Source organism: Schistocerca gregaria, chromosome 3 (assembly GCF_023897955.1).
Source record: "Schistocerca gregaria isolate iqSchGreg1 chromosome 3, iqSchGreg1.2, whole genome shotgun sequence".
Classification (NCBI taxonomy): domain Eukaryota; kingdom Metazoa; phylum Arthropoda; class Insecta; order Orthoptera; family Acrididae; genus Schistocerca; species Schistocerca gregaria.
In genome coordinates this window covers 696,465,393-696,492,506 of record NC_064922.1, presented here as the reverse complement: position 1 = coordinate 696,492,506, position 27,114 = coordinate 696,465,393, and the positions used below count along the sequence as shown (strand labels likewise).

The 27,114-nt window shown below is 42.7% G+C and overlaps 1 protein-coding gene across 1 annotated transcript in view; it reads left to right on the top strand.

Annotated features, from left to right (window-relative positions):
• LOC126354365 (juvenile hormone esterase-like) overlaps positions 1 to 27,114 on the top strand; it is a 103,916-nt gene that overhangs the window by 15,698 nt on the left and 61,104 nt on the right. Inside the window, exon 2 of the mRNA XM_050003949.1 lies at positions 20,693 to 20,830. Coding sequence (XP_049859906.1) covers positions 20,693 to 20,830 — 138 coding nt within the window. The remainder of the gene's footprint in view (positions 1 to 20,692; positions 20,831 to 27,114) is intronic.

The window sequence follows — 27,114 nt, the reverse complement described above, 5'->3', positions numbered from 1 at the left end:
ACGTGCAGTCATTGAATTATTGACAGCAGAAGATGTCAGCCCAAAGGCGATTCATCAGAGAATGAAAGCAGTTTATGATGATTGTGTTGACTGAGTACTGTCTGAAAGGAAAAGGGAAATGTAGTCCTGCATCATGACATTGCCAAACCGCACCCTTCACGTGCCATCACAGCAGCACTTCAGGGACTGAATCTCGCCACCATATGGGATCCTCCATACAGTCCAGATTTAGCACTGTTTGGCTTCCAGCTGTTCCCGATAATGAAAGACATCTGTGGGGACAACATTATGCTGCTGATGGAGATGTAGAGAAAACTGTGAGATTGTGGTTGCGGAAACAGAGTGTCGACATCTTCTGTGACGGCTTCAGGAAACTTGTTCATCATTGGCATAAATGTATCCAACTGGCTGGAAATTATGTGAAAAAGTGAATATTGGTAATTGAAGATCACATTCTAAGGATTATTTCTGCGTTTGATCTATTAATATATTCCCATCCAAATCCAATAAACGAAGGTGGTGCCACTACTTTTCATTCAACCCTCGTATAATCACCCTTTATATTTTAGCCAGAAAACTGTTAACATGCCAACCCTATGCCTAACGTAAAAGAGACTGCAGATAATCCAGCTCATTGATGTTATTTTACAATTATGGATCTGTGAAGTGGGTACATCTACATCTACATGATTAGTCTACAATTCACATTTAAGTGCTTGTGGTTCATCGAACCACAATCATACTATCTCTCTACCATTCCACTCCCGAACAGCACGCGGGAAAATCGAACACCTAAACCTTTCTGTTTGACCTCTGATTTATTTTATTTTGATGATCATTCCTACCTATGCAGGTTGGGCTCAACAATATATTTTCACATTCGGAAGAGGAAGTTGGTGACTGAAGTTTCGTAAATAGATCTCGCCGCGACGAAAAACGTCTTTGCTTTAATGACTTCCATCCCAACTCGCGTATCATATCTGCCACACTCTCTCCCCTATTACATGATAATACAAAACGAGCTGCCCTTTTTTGCACCCTTTCGATGTCCTCCGTCAAACCCACCTGGTAAGGATCCCACTCCACGCTGCAATATTCTAACAGAGAACGAACGAGTGTAGTGTAAGCTGACTCTTTAGTGGACATTTTGCATCTTCTAAGTGTCCCGCCAATGAAACGCAACCTTTCGCACGCCTTCCCCACAATATTATCTATATGGTCTTTCCAACTGAAGTTGTTCGTAATTTTAACACCCAGGTACTTAGTTGAATTGACAGCCTTGAGAATTGTACTATTTATCGAGTAATAGAATTCCAACGGATTTCTTTTGGAACTCATGTGGATCACCTCACACTTTTCGTTATTTAGCGTCAACTGCCACCTGCCACACCATATAGCAATCTTTTCTAAATCGCTTTACAACCGATACTGGTCTTCGGATGACCTTACTAGACGATAAATTGCAGCATCATCTGCGAATAATCTAAGAGAACTGCTCAGATTGTCTGCCAGATCATTTATATAGATCAGGAACAGCAGATGTCCCAGGACGCTTCCCTGGGGAACACCTGATATTACTTCAGTTTTAGTCGATGATTTGCCGTCTATTACTACGAACTGCGACCTTCCTGACAGGAAATAACGAATCCAGTAGCACAACTGAGACGATACCCCATAGGACCGCAGCTTGATTAGAAGTCGCTTTTGAGGAACGGTGTCAAAAGCTTTCCGGTAATCTACTTGAGATCCCCTATCGATGGCGGCCATTACTTCGTGCGAACAAAGAGCTAACGGTCAATTGGAGGTAATACTTGAAGATCGTCTGAAAAACACATTCTCATCTCCGTCTGGTAATTATCAATGTCATCACAAGGCTTTTGATGCTAAAACACTCTCGAGAAACCTTCGAACACCTATTAGATGGTGTATTGCGAGGATGAAAACCAAAGCAGTGCATGGTCTAGACGATACAGCTGTGTTCTCCAAGGACGCCCAGGAGCCTATATTGTGTTAAGACGCAATATTTGACCATTTATGAGCAGCGTCATTAACATAGCCCAGAAAAATGAAATTTTGTATTGCAAGAGTCTTTTACTTGACCCATATTTTTGGCCAGAATGGTGTACACATTGATCTACAACTTCAGCACGCCATAAAAAATTTCCCAGTGCCCACTAAAGAGAAGGAGTTGCAGCCACATCGAAGTATAGGCCACTTCTATAGAAAATACCTTCTAAAATTCGGTGAAATTGTAATAGCTCTCACACAGTTCTTAAAGAAAGGAGTAAAATTCCAATGGTCTTCTGATTGTGGAAGAGCGTTTCTGAAACTATAAGATTTAATGTCTAGTACTGCAGTTCTCACTTTTCTAGGTTACCAAAAGCGGTCTGTACAGCTGTGTAACAGCAGCAGTTTTCCCTTGGTATGAATTTTAAGACTGGAGATAAGCGCAAAAGCCCATTTAATAGCATGTGCACTGCGACGACTCATTAAGGTAAGGAAAAATAATTGAAACTACTGAAACGGAAATGCTAGTGCTAATATACAAAAAACTTCTATATGCTGTTATTTGTTGATAATGCAGCATTGAAATGGTTACAAGTTATTTAATTCGATGGCGTTACCACTGAGAGAATTCGATTCTCAAGTAAACACCGACCAGGAAAATCACTTGGAGGCACGGATAGTCTCAGTCACAAAATACAAACCTTTGATAGTGTTGGGATGGATATGGAAAAGTGGGGAGAAGCACAAATTGCTGCCTAGATGGTCAGTGGTGTGGTAGGCAGCTACAGGTCAGCACAAAAGACGGGGTTGCTGTACAGGAAGACAAGATGTGGGTTATGGATAGTGGTACCAACAGTTTTGTGAAACGAATTGTTGAGTCACGCTCATGATCCAATCGTCGTCGGACACGGTGGGTACTCTGCTATGGAATGCAGAATCGTACAGATTTACTGGGGGTACCAGACAAATAAGATGTCGACCATTACACCAAAATATTGTCCCTTTCTTTTCAGGAGCGTAACTCATTTACCTAAATATTACAACGCAGTGGTTATTACAGGCAGATAAACCGCTTCGGGTGATAGCTATGTACATACTCGGACCATTCGCTCATACATCAACAGGAAACTGTTACATGCTCAAAATAATTAATCATTTCTCGCGTTTGATGTCTATGATAGCAATACACAACCAGCAAGCAGAAACAGTGTCACAAGTGATGGTTAACCATTGGGTACCAATGATTGTGACATAGGAGACGTGATAACAGACAGAGGAATGACTATTATGTTGGGATTTAATTAAGCAGTTGTGCCAATTATTATGCCTCAAGATATTCAGGACCAGTGCATTACACTCAAAGGGGAACGGACAGGATTAGATTCCACCGTAAGATAGGAAAACTGGTGGGTTGCTATATCAAGTCATCACAACGATTGGGAAGCGATATTCCCTTATATAGTAGCACCATATAACTAAGAAATACATAAGAGTACAGCCTTATATCTTAACGTTTTCAGTGAGAACATTGTCTCCTTTTGATGATGATGATGATAATGATGATGTTTGGTGTGTGAGGCGTTCGACTGCGCGGTCATCAACGCCCGTACGAAGTCCAACTTCTTTCACAGTACAATTTTTTTCACAGTCCAACCTACCCACATTCACGAATGATGAGAGTGATGATGAAATAATGACGACAAAGCAAACACTCAGTCCTGGGCAGAAAAAATCCTCAACCCGGCCGGGAATCGAACCCGGAACCCCCTGATTGTCTCCTTTTGAGCTTTCTAGAACCTATCCAGGAAAAGATACATCATCAGCAATAAAAGTGGCAAGTTTAAAAAAATGTTAGGGGCCACGCTAAAAGGATAAACACTAAATTCTTGCAACGACACGAAAGCACACGTAATAAAAATCAGTATAACTATGTCGGCCATTGGATTATGCTAACCAAACCGTATGTATGAAAGGGAAAGACTAAAATATCTGTTACGCGTTACCAATGACCCTATCAAGTGACAGAAATGACGTCAGCTATCTATGTTAAATTAAAACTTCCAATGGGCACCACAGTGGTTGCACGCTAGTCGTGTCTGACCTTTTAAAGGTACTTCACAGGTACTGGAAGATTCTTATGAGGAGGGGAGGAGGGCGTTAGAGAGTGCAGTGCATGGGAAAAGGAAGAGAAGAGTAACATTAGGTAAGGAAAGCAGGACACTCCTACAATTAATCCTTCAAATTCCTATACATTTAGACCAGGTGCAGGAATAATAAACAGGATATCCTCTCCCGTTAGGGCACCGTACAGTTCTACTGAAAGGCTGGAGGGAGCAGCGACAGGCATCGAGCGACAGAAGAAACGAAGAGCGCTGGAAGCCTTGTCGTAATAAGACTATTGTGCAGTTTCATGGCAGCAGAAGCCACCAAGCTATGTTCTTTAACGAGTGTCAAATTGTTTGCACGATTGCCGGATGTAATAGTGTCAGATCATTAATGGACTCCAAGGTTGGTCTATAATAATTGGGCGGTGGAGAAATTTAGCGGTCAGAAGACACTTTTGGCAGTTTACAATTCATGATGGAAACCCAGACGAGATTCAGCGATTCGCAGGGAGAATATCAGTTGCTACAGTCAGCATGTACTCGATTACCTACGTCAAACTACTAAATTAGTCCCGCAAGCTTGATGAAAAAAAGTTGGCTTGATGCAAGAGTTCGAATCTTGAAAACCGGTTTTGCTGCAGCCGACAAAGAGGACACAGAAAAGACGAATAAGGCAGTACAGCACGGGCAAACAGAATCTAGAAGTCAAACAGGGAACTATATTCCTACACACTACACATCTCGTTAACCTTCAAAAAGATGCAGTAAGCACACAACACAGCTACACTTCTTGGCTACATCGCAAATGTGCCTCGTTCAGGCATCGGCAGATGGCACTAATCAAGAATTGGACGTACTTAGGGAGCATCTGGGTTTTCCGGAGACTGCAAAGTGCCGAAATATGTTCTTAGGACTTCGCATTACAAGGTATCGCCTTAACTCAGCACGGAATAATATGCAATCGTACATATAGCTAAAATATGATAACTGCAGTTTATTTAATGTGTTTTGTAAGTTATTGTGTATTAAGTGCTGTAAAGATAGGGTACGGAAGAAATGTCTTTTCACTCACTAATGGTGTAAGCTTTACCAGACAACAACCTACTGAGCGGCAACGAATGTGCTCCTGTATCTCTCCGCAGCTGACAGGCTTTGGTTCCCAAATACTTTTAGTCAATCCAGATATAGTCGGGCTTGATTGTGTTAGGTTCTGCAAGTCAACGTAAATGTTTGAATGCTAATGAATATCGTGATTCAATCGTTGGCATTACCGACTTTCGGAAACACTTTGTTGATCTTCCAAGCGATGTTTTACTCTGTGTTCCAGTTACCTGTGCTACTAGTTCTATATCGAAGAAGCATCTTTTTTCAATAACGTCCTGATAGTATGCTCTCCTAAGGAAGAGTGGATTCCGATTGTTGTACAATTTAGCACTGAGGTTGTAGGACGAGTCAAGTGAGAACGTTCTTTGGCTGGCCCTAGATAATTAATTCTGGAAATAGTGATTTGTAGTACCCCTCGTGAAGACAAGATCTACAACCAAATTAAAGATTTGTTATATACATGATGCGAACATTAATTTGAATGACGTTCAGCGTTATTTCACAACTTAAAAAATATCTGTGGCGAGCGACGAAAGATACTGTGACATACTTGGGAAAAATGATCGTTTAGATGCCAACACCTGGGAGGAAGAGCTTTCCTTTTCTCTGTTGAGGATGAGATTAAAGTGGCGGTGAAATAGTTTTCTTTTTGCAGGATATACTTTCGTTAGTAGTTGCGGCACGCTGGCACTCGTATACTGTGGCGTGCCATTGTATTCACATGTGGTAAATAACGATTTATGTGTTTCAGATTTGGTCCCAGGACCTTGTGGAAAATAAATAGAATCTCAAGGAAAATAAACTATAAAAGAAGGAAGGGAATTATAGACTCAGAATTAAAACGGATAGTTACGAGACATCGTAGGAAGGAAGGCTAGTATGATTCAGCGTAAAGAGCAGTTTTAGAAAGAAAAGTATGTCAAAGACACCCTTTGCGTTTGAAAGGCAAATACCTTTACCTTGTTCAGTTGTAGCTGTGAAGTCATAATAAGAGAAAAACATACTTAGGATAGGGTGGAATCTTTCCTACTGAAAGAAAATTAAGTAAAACTGAATTGTTCTTTCTCTCACTTGAAGTAAAGGGAAAACACTATACATATAAAGAAATGTAAACTAGAGTATTTGTCGTTGAAACAGCGTGCTACAAAATGTATCCCTGATTGTAAGAATAAGTAACTTTTTGTTTCCGTGGCGAAAATTTTGGAGAGCAAAAGGGAGAGTGTCTAGTTTTAATTTGCTAAACTGAAATATTTAAGTAGATTTCTAAAAGATAATTTCACATAGTCATACTAAAATAATTTGAGAGTTTTCTGATAAGTTTTTAAGTGTTTTCTTAGAAGAGAAGGAGTTGAATCAATTTCTGCTCTTTAGATCAGAGATAAATGGTTTTAAGAATGAGCTTAATTAGAATAGTCCATATACAACGTTTTCCATAATCCAGTACGACGATCAGTTCAGAAACGCTCAAATTAAAAAGAAAATAGAAAACTGATATTTAGTTTCATTTTGTACCGAATCTAGTAGTAAAGTTGTCTATTTTGGGCAGAACCTGGTTATTAAACTAGATACTTATAATTAAACTATACGGGAGTATTCAAGTCGCTAGCTTTCAACGGTACAGTAGTTACGCTTAAAGTGATTTTAGTAATTATTGATAGAGACGTAACTAATTTCAATGAACGAAGACAATAATTTCCTACGAGAATCATGAAGACATCAAAAGTGTAATTTTTTATTTTCTTAGTCTACAGCGGTGCGCTGCCATTAAGTAATACCGAGAGCGTGGTCAGAACGATGATCTCGTATTCGGAGGGAGGTTCAAACCCGCGTCCGGCCATCCTGACGTAGGTTTTCCGTGATTTCCCTACATCACTTCTGGCAAATGCCTGGATGGTCCCCTTGAAAGGGCACGGGCGACTTCGTTCTCTTCTAGGCGCGCAGTCCGGAACCGCGCGAGTGCTACGGTCGCAGGTTCGAATCCTGCCTCGGGCATGGATGTGTGTGATGTCCTTAGGTTAGTTAGGTTTAAGTAGTACTAAGTTCTAGGGGGCTGATGACCACTGCTGTTATGTCTCATAGTTCTCAGTGCCATTTGAACCATTTGACTTCGTTCTCCATCCTTTCTTAATCCTAGCTTGTGCCCCGTCTCTAACGACCTCGTTGCCGACATTACGTTAAACACTAATCTCTTCTCTTGTATTATGTATAGTTGCAGACGCCATTCGTCAGAAGTAAACCAGATGTCTAGTACCAGTTAGTACTTTCCTCTTACTAGGAATGTATCGAATAGTACAATGTGCTGGCAATCCCATAAGAAACCACGTACTTGGAATCTTTTATTAATTTTACAATATCAGCTACCGTAGAAAACTCGATTGCTGGTACATGCGGTTACAAAGTTTTGTATTGGGATGATGGGAGTAGCTGTTCCAGGGCTTATTGTTACAAAATTTCCCTTCGACGCTCTACAGAAATTGGCGACCCAGTTAACGATCACAAAGCTACACCGCACCCTTTCTGACAGTATTAAGCACGCATCAAAAACACTGAGTTACAGGAAACCCTATTGCGTGCTGTTCGCGATCGTTTAACACGAATACTACTTTCTCGGAATCAATTCCTACCAGAATTATGTAAGGTTCAAGCAGAATTACCTACGCTATTAGAGCTATTAACAGCAGTGGGGGAGGTATTTTTTTCGATATTGTATGGCTACTGTCGTTAGTACACAAGAGGTTACACAGCTGAAAATTCGAATACAAACATCATTAACTTGCAGATACTGCCGATTTCAATTTTACGCCTCCATACTAGCCTATTAGTCTGCGAAGCTCTTCAGAAGTCTCTACATTTCAATGTATACGAAATACGCTTGTATCCATGAACAGAGTGTCACCTGCCCTTGTCTCCATACAGGAATTAATGCACTACCGAGCCGGTAAATCAGCATCACCCCTTCGCAATGAGTACACACCGCCCCCAAGTCGTGTGAGTTCACCTTGTTCCGCTCCCAGAAATGTGCAACAGAATGTCCTGAAGTGGTAATTACAGAAAAAAGCAGAATTTTGGCAAAAAGTGGGTCTGAATTTGTTGTACTCCACGCCAAACACAGGGACCATCATCCTTGCTTGTTGAGAGTAAGGACGATATAGTGACACACAGCGCATAAGCCGCAGAGTCAACGAATGTCAATCAACAGTACCTGATGTGATATTTCTGGACCAGCTTTTCGATTATCCGACACAATTATTGGAAGCATCACCACAAATATCACCCACACATTAATTTATCTACGCGACCCATCCTTTGAAATTCTACCCACTGAAAACCTGACCTGTATGGCCCAAATTCCTTGCTTGCCAACCTTCAACCAGCAGGTTAAAACTAGTACTAACAGCAACAACGAGAATCAGTTTGCCGAAGGCCAGAATCAGTCACATAAAACAAACTCTGTGTATGAGCAAAGGGCTACTAATTTAAAACATGAAATATGTTTGTGCAAATGTCGCAGTTGATGAACCAGATGACGCAAAGTGTAGATATTTGTAAATAAATCAATGCTTATGGTACACCCGGTTTTCAGTGGTAATCCGGAAAGCCGGTTTTGTCTTATGGGGGAGGAATAGTAACGGGACAAGCCACAGAGCACCAGGACCCGGGAATTAACTGAAGGTAGTCGTCAATCTGCTTGTTCAGCACACTCAGCAGCTCCGAGCTGCATCGGTGACTCCATGTACGTGTGTCAACACCCTTGGGGTGGACCGCCCTCCCTGAACCTCCAGTGAGTTCGCCAGCTACCAGGTGACAACAACTGGACCTCTGTCACCGGCATCTTTTCCAGACATTTCCTCGTGACACAAATGTAGTCTCTCCTGCAAAGTCAGCTCATAACAGCTGCATTTGAACCTTACCCCTCGGATCAGCAAGTCTTTCTCGAACAGCTGGGCAGTAGTATGACGTCAGTCTTTGCTGGTCAGCGTCGTATCGATGACAGTGCCACCAATACTGTCGTTGGACCTCAAACCTGTGTCCATTGCCTGAGCAATTGGGTATACGGGAGATTCGGCACTCTCCCACGTTCACGGAAGTAGGGTGTGGTGGACTAGCTGCCCCTGTCTCGGTCGAAGTATAAACAGAGAACTTCCTAGTCTGGCATCAGTAGTTGCGAATAGTAGCGTGATGTTTTCACAGTGACTACCGTATTCGACTGGCTGACCGCGCAGCAGGCCAGATGGTAGCGCGAGACTTCTGGGACATGTCAGCAGCAGTGCCACAGGTCGGCGCGCTGGAAAACTCCGTGGCGGCTGTCGACGACAGCAGTATCAAAGTTTAATGTGTGTGAATAAACATCAACGAAGCGGTTGTTTTATCTAAAAATGGCTCTGAGCACTATGGGACTTAACAGCGGACGTCATAAGTCCCCTAGAACTTAGAAGTACTTAAACCTAACTAACCTAAGGACATCGCACACATCCATGCCCGAGGCAGGATTCGAACCTGTGACCGTAGCAGTCACGTGGTTCCAGACTGAAGCGTCTAGAACCGCTCGGCCACACTTGCCGGCTGTTTTATCTAAGAATTGCCTTTTTATACTACACCTATACCCATCTCCGGCGGAGAACTGGTGCTCACTCTCAGCGAGCCCAGAGATCCCTTTACAGTACAGATAGAATTTCAATCCAGCCAATTTCTATGCTGCTTTCACTCGCTGCATTGCACTGCTTAAAATTTACAGAGTTGCGCTGCTTGACATTACCCAAGACTAGAGAAGACATAACTAGAGACACTGCAACCCTATATGGGGTTATCAATAATCACGATTTGATTTACTCTGCGCAGCTCGACGTATCACTCTGCCTTCACCTTTCCCCAAAAATTTTTCAGCTTCCCTGAACTTTGTCATCTTGCCCTGTAACTCTGTCAACTCGCGCCTAAAATGTGTCAGCTTGCCTCAAAAATGAGAAGAGCACAAAGATTACAAATTACTCTCTATACTTCTGGTGACATATCATAGAACATATACACTGATCAGTCATAACATTATGACCGACCCACTATAGACATAAACCCATCCAGGTGACAGCAGCGTCACCTGGAAAGTAATCACTGCTAGTCAGACACATACACGCTGCATGTAGTGTCAGTGAGCGTGTTGTCCATGTGGGCAAGGCGTGAGTTCTGTCTGTTTGATCGAAGGCGGATTTTGATGGCCCAGAGGCTCGGCAAGAGCATTTCGGAAACTGCACGATTCTTCGGGCGCTCGAGGAGTGCTGTGATGGGTGTTTTCAACACGTGGTCCAACCAAGGCGAAACCACGTGCAGATGTCGTGGGGTTGGGCGGTCACGCGTTATTTCTGATGTCGGACATCGTAGGCTGGGCAAACTGTAAAACAGGATGGGCGGCGATCTGTGGCCGAACTAACATTAGACTTTAATGCTGGGCAGAGTACGAGAGTGTCCGAAAACACAGTGAACCACACATTCCTACCGATGGGCCACTGCAGGCGACCACCAATGCATGCGCCAATGTTAACACTACGACACGGAGAATTATGACTGATATGGGTACCTGACCATCGACACTTGACGTTGGCGTAGTGGTGGAGCATTGCATGGTCTGATGAATCCCAATAACTTCTTCATCTTGCCGTCAGGAGGGCGTGAATCCGTCGTCTTCCAGGGGAACAGTTCCTTGACACCTTTAGAGCTGTATAGGGACAGCGGTGGCTCCACTATGCTACAGGATAGGGTCAGGTGGGCAGCCAACGGATTAGTGGGGCTCGTTCAAGGTACCATGACGGCGGAGTATCTTACACGGGTCGCACACTACGTACACCCCTTCATGACGATTATTTTTACCGACGCCAGTGTCATTTTTCAACATAATAATGCGCCATGTCACAGTGACGAGCTAAAATTGATGTACTAACCCCCCTCCCTCCAACGTGCCAGATCTGAACCCGATTGAACACATTTGGGATATGATGGAACGTGACGTCAGAGCTCGTCGCCCCACTCCCAGGAACGTACAGGAATTAGGTGACTTGTGTGAGCAGATGTGGTGCCAACTCCCACCGGTGACCTACTAAGACCTCATTGTTTCCTTGCCGCGACGTATTGCCGTTATCTGTGCCAAAGGTAAACCTACCGGGTATTTGGTAGGTAGTCACAATGTTGTGGCTGAGCAGTGTAGTGTTTCAAGCAATAAACTATCTGTCTCACTGAGTGGTACCACTAACAGTGGTGTTTGGCATTACTCTCGTATATTATTTGGTGGACTAATGGTGCACATAATCTCGGATGCGGCCTCTTACACAAGCCCACCTAAATTTTTTTATCATTTTCAAAAAGTGTCTGTCTGTCTGTCTGGTGGAGACCAGTGTGGGCGTTGTCTCCTTATGTCTCAGGCGTCTGATAACACACAGGCCAGATGAGTCTCCTATCAGATAGGAGACAAATGATGCATGTCAACTCGTTAATGTTATGTGAAGCACAAACAGTATATTAGAGCGAATGGGGAAGTTAAACAAAATAAGTACTGCAGACATAAATATTTTAATATAGTTTTTTCATATAGGCTTTTTTGTACAGTGTTTTTAGATAAAATACTTTTTTTTCCACACAGTGTTTTTACGCTCACCCGATTCATATTCAGTGTTTTTAAATTCAGTGTCTCTACATTCAATGCTTTTTACACATTCATTACCTGAGCATTTACAATTGATCACTAAATTTCCTTAGAAAAGTAGACTTTAAGATAATGACAACATATTTCAAGGAGTAAGTGAATTCACATCAGTTGCGAAGATGGTTGTTGCTGTTGTTGTTGTTGTTGTTGTTGTTGTTGTGGTCTTCAGTCCTGTGACTAGTTTGATGCAGCTGTCCATGCTACTCTCTCCTACGCAAACTCCTTCATCTCCCAGTACTTACTGCAACCTACATCTTTCTGAATCTGCTTAGTGTATTCATCTCTTGGTCTCCCTATACGACTTTTACCCTACACGCTACCCTCCAGTGACAAATTGGTGATCCCTTGACGCCTCAGAAAATGTCCTACCAACCGATCCCTTCTTCTAGTCAAGTTGTGCCACAAACTCCTCTTCTCCCCAATTCTATTCAGTACCTCCACACTAGTTATGTGATCTACCCATCTAAACTTCAGCATTCTTCTGTAGCACCACATTTCGAAAGCTTCTATTCTCTTCTTGTCCAAACTATTTATCGTCCATGTTTCACTTCCATACATGGCTACACTCCATACAAATACTTTCAGAAACGACTTCCTGACACTTAAATCTATACTTGATGTTAACAAATTTCTCTTCTTCAGAGACGCTTCCCTAGCTATTGCCAGTCTACGTTTTATATCCTCTCTACTTCGACCATCATCAGTTATTTTGCTCCCCAAATAGCAAAACTCCTTTACTACTTTAAGTGTCTCATGTCCCAATCTAATTCCCTCAGCATCACCCGACTTAGTTCGACTACATTCCATTATCCTCGTTTTGCTTTTGTTGATGTTCATCTTATATCCGCCTTTCAAGACACTGTCCATTCCGCTCAACTGCTCTTCCAAGTTCTTTGCTGTCTCTGACACAATTACAATGTCATCGGTGAAAATCAAAGTTTTTATTTCTTCTCCATGGATTTTAATATCTACTCGGAATTTTTCTTTTGTTTCCTTTACTTCTTGCTCAATATACAGATTGAATAAAATCGGGGAGAGGCTACAACCCTGTCTCACTCCCTTCCCAATCACTGCTTCCCTTTTGTGTCCCTCCACTCCTATAACCGCCAACTGGTTTCTATACAAATTGTAAACAGCCTTTCGCTCCTTATATTTTACCCCTGCCACCTTTAGATATTGAAATAAAGTATTCCAGTCAACATTCTCAAAAGCTTTCTCTAAGTCTACAAATGCTAGAAACGTAGGTTTGCATTTCCTTAATCTTTATTCTAAGATAAGTCGTAAGATCAGTATTGCCTCACGTGTTACAACATTTCTACGGAATCCAAACTTATCATCCCCGAGGTCGGCTTCTACCAGTTTTTCCATTCGTCAGTAAAGAATTCGCGTTAGTATTTTGCAGCTGTGACTTATTAAACTGACAGTTCGGTAATTTTCACATCTGTCAACAATGTCTTTGGGATTGGAATTATTATATTCTTCTTGAAGTCTGAGGGTATTTCGCCTGTCTCATACATCTTGCTCACCAGATGGTAGAATTTTGTCAGGACTGGCTCTCCCAAGGCCGTCAGTAGTTCCAATGGAATGTTGTCTGCTCCTGGGACCTTGTTTCGAATCAGATCTTTCAGTGCTCTGTCAAACTCTTCACGCAGTATCGTATCTCCCATTTCATCTTCATCTACATCCTCTTCCATTTCCATAATATTGTCCTCAAGTACATCGCCCTTGTATAGACCCTCTATATACTCCTTCCACCTTTCTGCTTTCCGTTCTTTGCTTAGAACTGGATTTCCATCTGAGCTCTAGATATTCATACAAGTGGTTCTCTTTTCTCCAAATGTCTCTTTAATTTTCCTGTAGGCAGTATCTTTCTTAACCTGTTGTGAGATAAGCCTCCACATCCTTACATTTGTCCTCTAGACATCCTTGCTTAGCCGTTTTGCACTTCCTGTCGATCTCATTTTTGAGACGTTTGTATTCCTTTCTGCCTGCTTCATTTATTGCATTTTTATATTTTCTCCTATCATCAAATAAAATTCAATATATCCTCCGTTACCCAAGGATTTCTACTACCCTCGTCTTTTTACCTACTTGATCTTCTGCTGCCTTCACTATTTCATCTGTCAAAGCTACCCATTCTTCTCCTACTGTATTTCTTTTCGCCATTCATGTCAATTGTTCCTTTATGTTCTCCCTGAAACTCTGTACAACCTCTGATTTAGTCAGTTTATCCAGGTCCCATCTCCTTAAATTCCCACGTTTTTGACGTTTCTTAAGTTTTAATCTACAGTTCATAACCAATAGATGGTGGTCAGAGTCCACATCTGCCCCTCGAAATGTCTAACAGTTTAAAACCTTGTTCGTAAATCTCTATCTTACCATTATATAATCTATCTGATACCTTATAGTATCTCCAGAATTCTTCCATGTATACAACCTTCTTTCATGATTCTTGAACCAAGTGTTAGCTATGATTAAATTATGCTCTGTGTAAAATTCTACCAGACGGCTTCCTCTTTCATTTCTTACCCACAATCCATATTCACCTACTATATTTCCTTCTCTCCCTTTACCTACTCTCGAATTCCAGTCACCCATGACGTATAAATTTACGTCTCCCTTCACTACCTGGATAATTTCTTTTATCTCATCATACATTTCATCAATTTCTTCAGCATCTGCAGAGCTAGTTGGCATATAAACTTGTACTACTGTACTAGGCGTGGGCTTCGTGTCTATCTTGGCCACAATAATGCATTCACTATGCTGTTTGTAATAGCTTACCCGCATTCCTATTTTCCTATTCATTATTAAAGCTACTCCTGAATTCCCCTATTTTATTTTGTATTTATAACCTTGTATTCACCGTGACGAGAAATCTTGTTCCTCCTGCCACCGAACTTGACTAAGTCTCACTATAAGTCTCTTTAACCTATACATTTCCCTTCTTAAATTTTCTAACCTACCTGCCCGATTAAGGGATCTGACATTCCACGCTCCGATCCGTAGAACGCCAGTTTTCTTCCTCCTGATAATGACTTTCTCTTGAGTAGTCCCCGCTTGGAGATCCAAATGGGGGATTATTTTACCTCCGGAATATTTTACCCAAGAGGATGCCATCATCATTTAACCATACAGTAAAGCTGCATGTCCTCGGGAAAAATTACGGCTGTAGTTTCCCCTTGATTTCAGCCGTTCGCATTACCAGCGCAGCAAGGCCGTTTTGGTTATTTTTACAAGAGAAGGCCAGCTCAGTCAATCATCCAGACTGTTGCCCCTGCAACTACTGAAACGCTGCTGCCCATCTTCAGGAACCACACGTTTGTCTGGCCTCTCAACAGATACCCCTCCGTTGTGGTTGCACCTACGGTACGGCCATCTGTATTGCTGAGAACAGCAAGGTCTATGGTTCATCGGGGGGGGGGGGGGGGGGGGGGGAGGGTGAAGATGGTAGTGACCTCAAATTACAATTTACATTTTTCGCATACATTTTCAGCAGCTGTTTACAGTCTATAAGGGGGTTCAAAAAAGAAACGTGCCTGAGGCATAATTACAGAAACTGGTACCTGTATGTTAGAAGTTATGACCCTGGTTGTTGAGACACTTGTCCCACTGTGACACAAGGCGGTGAATGGCTGTCTCATAAAAATTCACGTGGCTGCGATGTTAACCAATTCCGCACGTACAGCAGGACGCCGTCGTCCGAGGTGAATCAATTGCTCCTATGCGGACGATCTTCTTTGACCAATGTGGCACCCTTCTAATTGACTTCTTGCAGCACGGGGTAACAGTGAATGCCCATCGTAGCTCGCAAACCTTGATCTACCTCTTGCCTCTTCTTTTCGCCTGTGTTTTGTGAGAAATTTGCTGCTTTCTTTTTGCGCTTAGGTGATAACGGATTCAAGATAGGTGATACCAGATTCAAGATTGGTTCACCAGTAAAGTTTTGCAAGGATATTCCTGACATCGGGTAATTCTCAAGTGTGTTCTTGGATGTGGTCTTCCATCAATTTTATGAATATATCAGTGCAGTAGCGTCTGCATAAGTGAAGAATAAAATTCGTCATCTTACCCTCTCTAGAGGATCGGGGTGAGATGCCACTTTCAGTAACTAGAACAATGTGTTTTGAGCATGGAAAATGCGGATGGAAACATACACTACAATGTAGCCACTATGCTCAAAATGTTTAACACCTGCCTCTTCTACTTCATTCATGCGTTCATAAGGAGTTGAAAATATCTGTACATCATCAAAAAGCCGTCTGCTTTAGCTCTTACCTCGTCTTTGATTTTTAACAGCGGAGAGACAACGAAGGCAGCAATAAATGCTGCTGCATACCCGTCACATTACAGTTAGAGTGTGCCCTACACGATGATATCGACATTTGTACCACACTCATCAGAAATGGCAGGTTTACGCATCTTGTCCCTGATCCATTCTATGCTCGTTGAACTCCTGCACCGAAATCTTACTTCCATCGTTATCTGAATTTGCAATGCAATGAACATTCCTAGCGGATATTATAGAGCACTACACAGTTTTAATGGCCCCATTGACAATTATGCCAGTTTAAAAAAGATTTCTTCTGGGGCTGGAGAAAATTGTGGAGATCGCATTCAGTGCCCTTCATCTAGTCATATAAAACCGTCAATCGCCCATCCTTACTTATACCAAAGCGGCATTGACTTCTGCTCCTTCTATATCATATCAATCCATCAAAATCAGCGATCAGGATGCAGTATGCCTTGTTTTTTGTATCTCTGTACCATATCTCACTCGCATCCTATACCAGTTCAAGTTCCCCTATCTCCTCAAATTACTGGAGCACCTTCATCCTTCCTACGCTTCCTGTAGACTTGAGTCTGTAGCGATACACGTATTACAACCGGTACCAGTTTGTCAAAATCCATTTTCGTTTCATACATTGTGAATCTGTGTCTGTGGGTTGGGCACTCTGTCATAGGTACAAGCGAGTATGGCTTTTAGTTGGCTGCAAGCTCACTACATCTGACAGCAGTGGTGAAAATTAACGCAGTGAGAAATTATGCGCTAATATTGTATAGCAAGGTGCTGCTGCCTAGCGCCAAAGGTTTGAATGAATCCTTTAGATAACAGTTGTTAATGATGAACGTGTTTAGTTCCTAAATTATGTTGAATATGAATCAAACCATAGTATGTCATTACCAAAATGTGTATGTAATCAATGATAGTAATGTGCAACGAAATACAAATGACATCAGTTACTGTATTTAAACCCGGACATAGAAAGCGACACTATCTCGCAATTTCGTTAGTTTTGTGAGACGTTCTGTAACTGTCTTGGTGTAAAAGTTGCCTAAGTCAGCGTTTTGTGTGTAGACGGAGTAAGCCTCGGTAAATTGCGCAAAAATGTTACTTCAGGAATCGACGTTTATATAGCTGTCGTGCATCGTCGTGATGGAGTATTTTGGCTTAATTGATGACAAACGGAGAGAGGATGATTTTAAAAAATCACTGAGAACTTACAGGACCTTACAATAGAATAAAATTTGAATTGTTAACCTTATTAGAAAGAAATCAGAACGTATTTTGATACAAACCTGGGCTAGTTAAGGACTTTGAGTGCTGAATCGAAACTTTGGCAAATGATCCTTTTTTTGAGACCTAATTCGATTCTCTTGTCTAAGAAATAAGCTGTACAGACAGAAATAGATATAATGATTGAATGGAAGGGAGGAATGAATGAATGAAGCAACAGCGAATATAACAGTCCTGTCATTATTGTGAATAAGAAAGATGGGGATGCACGAGTGTGATTGATGCACGAACCTTAAATAAGATTGTCCAAAGAGGCGTAGACTAACTAGATTCTGAAAAAATTTCATAATTTCCGGGACTTAACAGGAATTGATTTAACTGTTGGGTACTGGCAGATTCCCCTGAACGCAAAATCTCACAAATTTACCGCGTTTTTACTTGCTAAAAAGTGTTAGCAGTAAAATTTGTCCCTTTGGTCTTAATACAACTGTTTCGGTATTTATCAGGGTTTCGGTATTTAATAGGGCTTTATATTCAGTATTATAACCGAAACTAAGTGCTAGATTGACATATTTGTCGACAACTTGTTGATTGCAGCAGAAGAGTGGCAAGAGCACAGCAGCTTGACACATTTGTAGACAACTTGTTGATCGCCGCTGAAGAGTGGCAAGACTACATCAGCAAGCAGGGGCATACCACTAAAACTGAAAAAGTTCCTGGGACATATCATTACCACTTCTATGACTGGAAAGGACCCAGAAAAATGACCTCCAACTGATAACAAAAATCATCTTAAAGCATTCCTTGGACTTTGCACATGGGAATCGTAAATTTGCAAAGGGGCAAGCATTTAACAGCTCCCATTAAAACAACCTACTTGGAAAGAATGGTGATCCATTGGGGCTTAAGAAAATCAGAATTAATTCAAAAAAATTAAAAATCGAATTAATGAGGACTAATGTTTTACATCATCCAGTATTAATGGAACCCTTTCACATGAATGCAGATATATGCGCATGTGCAATCGAGCCTGAAATTTTCCAAATACCAAAAGAAGCATGTAACAAAACAATAGCTTTCGCAAGTAGAACGTTAATTAAATTCGAAAGGAATTACACTATATCAAAAAAGGAAGCCTTGGAAATTATATTTGCTTCGAAAAAGTTCCTGAATTATTTATGGGGAAATCAAATAATTTTTATATACAGACCATTAAACACTGAAAGACTGCCGGTTCGCTTAGGAAACTTATTATATCAAACGGACTGAAAATTGTGTAGCAGATGCCTTATCTAGATTACGGGAAGATCTAAACTGTGTAATAACAGAAAGTAATGAAGACGGTACTTTCCAAATGAGGTTCATTAAAGATGTGAATGGGAAAAGTAAAACAGAACAGAGTTGTAAAAAGTTGAGGTATTACCAAAATGAAGATAAAGTTTCGAAATAAGTGAGAGTCAATTTTGATGGTGCATGTTATCCCCAAATTGCTAAATATTACCAGGTTTCTAAGGCGTATTATATAAACTAAAAAATCTGGATAGGGAGGATTGAAAACTATGTCCGCCATCTCAGTTCGAGGCAGCGGTGATAGACTACTTTCCTCTTGCATCATGACACTGTAGATTCAAAAAACATGTAGGAAAGCTTTCATGTATAATAGCAATAAGCAGTGATATGTCCAAGAAAGTAACTGACAGTATAAAGTCACGTGACATGTGACAATGAGCAAAGGTAGGGAACCGAATTAATTCAGATCCATTGCAAAACAACATAACGGAAGAGACACTGGACTCACTGTTCGTGTAATTATACGGCCCCCTTCCTAAAAATTCTGGAAATTTTGCATATGTTTAAATAATATTAGAAGTGTTTTCAAAATTTATAAAATTTTTCCCTACCAACAAGGCAAACGCTGAAGCATTATCGAATAAGATGTTAGAATACTTAAATACCGTAGAAAAACATAAACCAACGCTATCAGATAATAAGTTTCAGTTTATTTCGAAGATATGGAAAGAGGTAAACTATACAGAATTTATTACCACCACAACCACACACCAGAAGAAATTTTATTAAATAGTAAAAGTAAAAGAACAGTAGAAGAGACCTTAGAATTTGCACCACGTGCAGATTTGGGTCTGGATCGAAAACATAACATAATAAAAAGGAGCACTGTTTGAAAACGTAAGATGAATAATTTGGAATGAGGTGTTGTGGATGTTTCACGGGCGCATCCCCGGCAGGAAACATCACTGAAACATGGGGCATGTGTAACAATATTTCTGATATTGTCTATAATGCTCTTACCTAACTTCTTTGTCTGGTTTTAATCAGTTTGATTTCTGTGTCACCTTGCTCTTTCGTGTAACATCGACGTAAATGTTTTATTCATTATTTATGATAAATTATGTAATTGTAATTGATCTTTGGCTGTAATTTCGAAACTAATATACCGTCAAAGAATGTCAAAGTTAAAACTTTAATTCTAATACTGGTTCATGCATAGTGAAAATAGGTTTGTAGTCGAGTAAAACTTGGAGGCAAGTCCCTCGACAACGGAACTGTCTAGGCGGGAATAGAAAAGGTGGATACGGCAGTCGAACTGCAAGTCTCCTGTGTGGCATGAGTCAGTCGGTGGCTAGAAGGCAAAAAGTACGCATCTTGTGAGGTGAAAGGGGGGAGAAGAATTGAAAGATTGTATAATATAGCTTCGGATGCGGGTGTAATTCGGCTTATTATTCATAGCATACTTTGGTAAGCTCTGTACTAGCAGATACAGGTTCTTTCATTTAGTTACGGTCGTGATAAGTGTAAGAATGGTTATTGTTAAAACTGTGATTTGTATGATACAGCCAATCGCTTGCAACAGGTTTTGACTTGACCTGGTTTCGATAATGACAGTATGTGACTTATGAGAAAAACTAAAAGCAGCTACATGTAGTGGCAGATGCTAAAACTCAGACGTCAGCCAGTTACAAGTTTTTATTAAAACAGGACTTACTAGTCATAAACGCCATGAAGCAGCTGTTTGCATGCTTTTTTTCACTTCTGTAAAACCTGTCACAAGCCCATCAATCTCATAACAAAAGAAAAATAATACCTTTCCATGGTCAAGACAACCGTTTCGCACTACCAGCAAGAAACCATCGAATCCAGAGTTGTGACGCCAGGATTCGTAGATTGGTCTTGCTTTCAGGGCGACTGATGTATTCAGGTAGCAGAATGAGCTAATGCGGCTGTACGAATTTCTGTTTCTTTTTGTTGCAGAGTCCGCAGCCTCCAGATGCGTGGGTCCACATTCGTGATGCTACAGTGGCAGGGCCAGTGTGCCCACAAAATTCAGCCTTCTCTCCTTCACCGATTGGGACTGAGGACTGTCTCTACCTTAATGTGTTCACACCAGCGGTAAAGTATAGTCTCGATTGTGTTGCTTGGACCATAACTCAGAACTTTATTTTTATTATTGTGTGATAACACAAACTCTGTCCTTCTTTCGACCCATTAAAGCCGTCCTCCAACGGTATACATCTCTTATTGCGTTATGTCCCTTGTTTGTCAGCCATAAATTTTTGGAAATTTGTGTTAAGGTCTTATGGGACCAAACTGTGGGGTTCATCGGACTCTATGGAGATGTGTTGCACATTAGCGAAGATGAACGAATGGTCATAGCTCCTCAGGTACGCAATTTAGAGAGCACGTTTATTGGACATTTTTTCTCGTTTTTGTCCGCACTACCACCACTGAAAGTTACCAACCCTCCACTCTTCACAACACAAGAACCGGTACATGTATTCAGCTGTCAGAGGTATCAGAACGGTTTTCGTTTATTACTTTCGACTCTTTTGTTTCCGGTACAGAGATCCTTACTTCAAATTAATGCTTGCAAGGCCATCATTATATCTGATAATAAATCTAAATAAAATAATATTGTAGAAGATTCACAATTTTATGCTGTTCGATTGTAGAGAAAACTGAACAGAGAAAATGATGTGTTATCGACGATTGCGCTCAGTAAATTTTAACTCGAAACAAGAGGAACAATGGCGTATAAAACTCGTAGAGGAAAGCGAAGAATACGAGAATATGTTAAAGTTACTATTGAGGCTGTTGAGCGTAGTCAACATGTGTAAGCGGAATAATATACACAACGTTAGGAGTGGTGAAAACAGAATTAAAGAAGTTGAATGGTAGATAACTCCACGTCTGTAAATCTCAAGGCACGTTGTGTTGTGCAACATGGGGTGTTTGGGGGAGGGGTGTACTTCCTGACTCCCCACCTTTCCTGTTCGTTCATACGATCTTGAAGTCTATTTGTACCTTTATGGTCTTTGTGTGGAATATATGTAGGAGACAGCAACGCGTTAGTTGACTGTTCGAAAAACGTATGCAGTACAAATTTTAACGCTAAGTCACACCGTTACGCACAACACGTCTCGTTTAGAGACTGTTTCGGAATTTGAATTAGTAGCTCTGTATCGGTTCCGCTCTTGCTAAGACCCAGCTCAGGGCTTGGTTACCGTTCACTGACACAAGCTCCCTGTGCTCTAGATAAAATTTGAACTTTTCCTAGATGAAAATAACTGTTATAGCGTCCCACTCGTACATGAAGTTCTTGATCTCCTTTGGGGATAGTCTCTTCGGTGAGTAAGTGACTCGGTAGGGTTCACAGTGATGCTCTCGCAGGAGGATGGATGAAACACCAGAATTAGATACATCGTTTTAAACAGTGAATGAGAGCTCAAAATTGGGAATTGCCAGCATAGCAGCTTTGCTGAGATCCGTATTAATGGCTTGAAAGAAGGCCTGATGACTTTCATCACAGTTAAAATTCCTCGCCCTTTCTACGCAAGTTATTAAGAGGAGCTGTCGAACGGGCGAAGCTGTGCGCGGATTTACGAAGAAAACTGGCTGTTCCAGTAGACCTGGGCACCCATCTCTCATTCTTAGAGAAGGAAATATTCAAAAATCCCGAGTCCGCTCTTGGTCGATCATACCGTCTGCTGAGACCAGGTGTCCCAGAAAGAAATCTGCCCCCTAGCCAATGTGATTTCAGATAGCATAATGGTGAGCCCAGCTCCTATAAGATAAAGCAAGATTCATCCATATACTGAAGTTGCTCAACAAGTGTGAAATTATAAAGAACACCATCCACGTAATTAAAGCGAGACTTAAGCTTCAAATCACCCAGCACAGTATCTAAGATGTGTGACTGCAGCTCCGGCTAACAACATCAAAGAAACCCAGTTGCACACATACATATTCCAAATATCAGCGCACACTCCGCTGCAGAGTGAAAATCTCATTCTGGAAACATCCCCCAGGCTGTGGCTAAGCCATGTCTCCGCAGTATCCTTTCTTTCAGGAGTGATAGTTCTATAAGGTTCGCAGTAGAGCTTCTGTAAGGTTTGGAAGGTAGGAGACGAGTTACTGGCAGAAGTGAAGCTGTGAGTACCGGGCATGTGTCGTGCTTCGGTAGCTCAGATCGAATTCTCGCTTCGCGCGTAGGGCGACTAGGTTGTGCTCTTAGTTCCGCCTCAACCTTAGCGCAGCGTGTTTTCCTCCTGTCAGTTTAGTGCCGTGTTGGTCTCCGTGCGCGTCGCATCGCTGGTTGTCGGCTGGTGTTTGGTGTTCGTGCGGCCCTTCCTGTCGCGGCGTCGTCTCTCGCCGTGATGTCCACCATGGTTCCCAGGAAAGTTCCGCGTACAGGTACAGTCAGTTTTACCTTTGACAAATCCACGCGTCACGTCCAGCCCGGTTCTTTGGAGATACATGACTGGTTAGTCGATACAGTTAAGGTCACTACTGATCAGGTGCATACCGCATATTTCGACAGCGAATTATATGTGTTTTTTGTTAAGTTTCTTGACCCGCTCCAGGTTGATAGGCTACTTTCTCGTCATGGTTCTCAGGTACCCTTTACGTACCGTGATGGTTCCACTAGTATGGTTCTCTTGGCAAATGCAGAAGTGATATATACGAATGTTCGGGTATTTAAGCTTCCGCCCGAGGTTGACGACTGTTTTCTGAAGTCCGTTTTGCTTCCTTATTGGGACGTACGCCATATTCGAAAGGAACGCTGGTCTGCTCAGCACCGCTTACAGGTATATAGTGGTATTCGGTCGGTGGAAATGGTGGTCAAAAAACCTATTCCTTCTCACCTACAGGTATGTGGTTATAGGGTCCATATCACGTACAGTGGCCAGGAAGGAACATATTATTGTAATGAAACTGGTCATTTCCGTACTTATTGTCCGCGGCGTGTGGTGGTATTAAAACCTACATACGAACAGCGTAAAAAATTGACTTTAGCTGATCTTCTCCCGCACGGCTCTCGGACTGAATCGCTCACTGTTACTGAGGGACGCAGTGATCAGTTGCCCGACAACGGCCGTGATTTTCCCCCGTTGTCCTTGCGTAGGGATGTTGCTGCCCTTAAATCCGATGTGCCCGCGCTGATTTCTCACAACAAGCGTCGGCGAACACACGATGATGCGGCTGATGAATCTTCCTTATTGGCTCGCCCTTCCGATGGGCCTCCGGTAAAGGACTCTCTTTCTCAGTCGGAAATCGTGGATGAGGACGCCACAGGTGCTATCATGCCTTTGCAGAAGCTCCCTGACACCTTATCTGACGTTGTTCCTGCTGCCGCGGCAGCCTCTTCGGAGACGCCCGTGACGGAACCTGCTTCTGGTTGCCACGTGTCTTCTCCGGTTCTCTCTGACACTTCTCCTATTGACTCTGTTTCGCATCCCCCTTCTGGAATTTCTGTCGCCCCCTCTGGGTCACAGCCTCCTCCCATCAAACAACTGATTGATTCTCCAGAGCCAGTGGATCCCGTTGTTATTCACCAACTGTCCCACCGTGAACCCATGTCTGCGGACGAGTGGGATGTAGAGGCCTCTCTCCCGCAATGACACCGAATGTCTACATGATGCTCCCACGCAGCCGAACGCTGCAGCGTCGGCACCGCGGAGCCGCAGTCGAATCCGTAAACAGCCACAGAGAGCCGCGTCACGGCCGAAGATAAAGCAGTGGGAAGATGAGGGTTCTGTTTCGTAGTTTTTCTCTCTGTGGTTCAGCGCTTGTTTCTGGTATGATTACTTGTATGTTGCTCCGTCAGCTGACGGCTCTCTACCGATCTTTGTTCTTCTTTCTGGGTTGAAGTTCCATGCAAGCATATACATTTCTTACTCTGAATATTAACAGAATATGTTCTGAGCTTCGGCTCGCCGCTTTGCGACAGTTTATCTATCAGTCTGGGGCAGATGTTGTTTTTTTACAGGAAGTTCTATTCGACCAGTTTTCCATTCCTGGGTTCTCGACGTTTTTTAATGTCGCTTCCGAACTTTCTACGGGCACTGCCTTGTTTTATAGAGAAGGCATTCCGTTTATGAATTTCGAAGTACTCGACAGTGGAAGGGGGATCGGGTGCACGTTTTATGATCTCAGTTTACTCCTTCTTTATGCCCCTTCTGGTTCGGGTTGTACTACCGCACGTTCGAGTTTCTATAAAGAAGAAGTCATTTACCTGCTTCGTAAATCCCCGACAAAGATAATTTTAGGTGCGGACTTCAATTGTGTTCTACGGCCGGTAGATCAGTCTCCTAATTTTAATTTCAGTAAAGAACTCGACGACCTTGTGCGCTCCTTGCACCTGCGTGACGTGTGGGTTTCTCGCTATCCTACAGTTGTGCGACATACCTACTTTACTCCCACGTCTAGCAGTCGCCTCGATCGCTTTTACCTTTCCGATTCCTTGTGTGGGCAACTTCTGGCTGTTGATGTGATACCAGCCTGTTTTACTGATCATTGCGCTGTAGCCGTTACGTTTAATTACGAGCGACAACCGGTAAAATTGTTTCGTCCTCCTTGGATGCTCAATATCGCGTATTTGCAAGATACCTCCCTTGGTATCGTCCTGGAAGACATTTGGACTCGTTGTTCTCGTACTATGGACCGGTACCCGTCTATCGTGGCACGGTGGACACTGTATGTAAAACCACACATCCGTAGGGCTCTCATGCGTTTTGGGGCTGCGAAGGTGGCAGAAGATCGACGAACGCAAGAATTTTACTATTCTGTCTTACGTCAACTGTACGATAGTGCTACGCATGCTCCCCTACGGGTTACTGATATACAGCGCATCAAAGCCAAATTGCTGCAGCTCAAACGCATTCAAATGGAGGGCCTGCGGACGAGGTCTCAACCACGTTCCCTTCTACAAGAGGAACTGACGTCACTCTACCATCTAGTCCGTTTACGGTCGCGCCGGAAACGTGGGTGCCTTGCCTCCCTCACAACCGCTGACGGCCGCGTGTTCACCTCTCACCGTGACATTTCTGACTTCGTTTACACCTATTTTACTGATCTGTACGATACTCATGTCCCGGCGGAAACCTCTCTTGACGACTTTACCTCCTTGCTGCCTCGCGTCGTCACTCCTCAATTAAACGACGCCTTTCTGCGTCCCTTTCAGAAGGATGACATATATGATGTTGTTGCAGGATCGCAGTCCCGCAAGTCGCCTGGATTAGATGGTATTCCTAAGGAGTTTTATGTTCAATTTTGGCCGCTCATTGGTGACACCTTAACGTCAATGGTAAATGAAGTGATGCGGGGAGTCTCACTTCCTGCTCCTTTTCAGGAAGGCAGAATGGTCCTCCTCCCGAAATCCACAGGTCGACCTGCAATTGATTCCCTCCGTCGTATTACTCTCCTTAACTTTGATTATAAACTTGTCACTCGAGCAATTAATATCCGTCTCTCTAAGCTGCTCGATACCATTATTGCCGCCCACCAAAGCTGTGTGCCTGGTCGCACGATACTGACTTCCGTTCTCAAATGTCGCGATGTAATCTCGGTGGCGGCTGCCGCTAATATCCCAGGGGCTTTGCTTTTTCTTGATTTCCAAAAAGCGTTCGATCGCGTCAGCCATGATTTTTTATCGAGAGTGCTCACCGCTGTCGGCTTTAATAATGATGCTCGACAAGTCTTAACTAATCTTTTTACCGGTATCAGTGTCTCGGTGATTGTGAACGGTCACCCTACCCCCGGATATCGATCAGACGGGGGTTACCCCAGGGAAGCCCCTTATCCATGTCACTTTTTGTTCTATCCTTAGAGACCTTACTTCGCCATCTCACCATGCAATTACGTGGCTGGAATATATTGGGGGAAATTTTTGCAGTCCGTGCATACGCCGATGACGTCATGGTTTTAGTACGACATGCCGAGGACATACCGCGGCTTAAGGATACCTTGGATTCATTTTGTGGTCTTGCTGGTGCTCGCATTAATGATCGCAAATGCACGTTCCTGCCGTTGAGAGGCTTTGATCATGTCGTCATTCCTTGGGTGACGGTTGTCGATCGCCATAAGACCTTGGGGATCATAGTGGATCGTAATCCGATCAAAATGGCGGCACTAAATTGGCGTGAGGTTACGAGTCGTGTTCACGGGGCGATCCTTGAACATGACCGCAGTTCCCTTAGCCTCCTTCACAAGGCACGGGTTTTAGAGACCTATGTCTTCAGTAAAATATACTACGTTGCGCTGGTCTTCCCGCTTCCCGCGATGATGGCCCGCAGGCTGAAACAGCTGTCTAGTCGATTTCTGTGGCGCCGCCATGTCTTCCGTGCCCGGTATGAAGTTGTGGCCAGGCCTCGGAAGCTTGGAGGATTGGGTCTTTC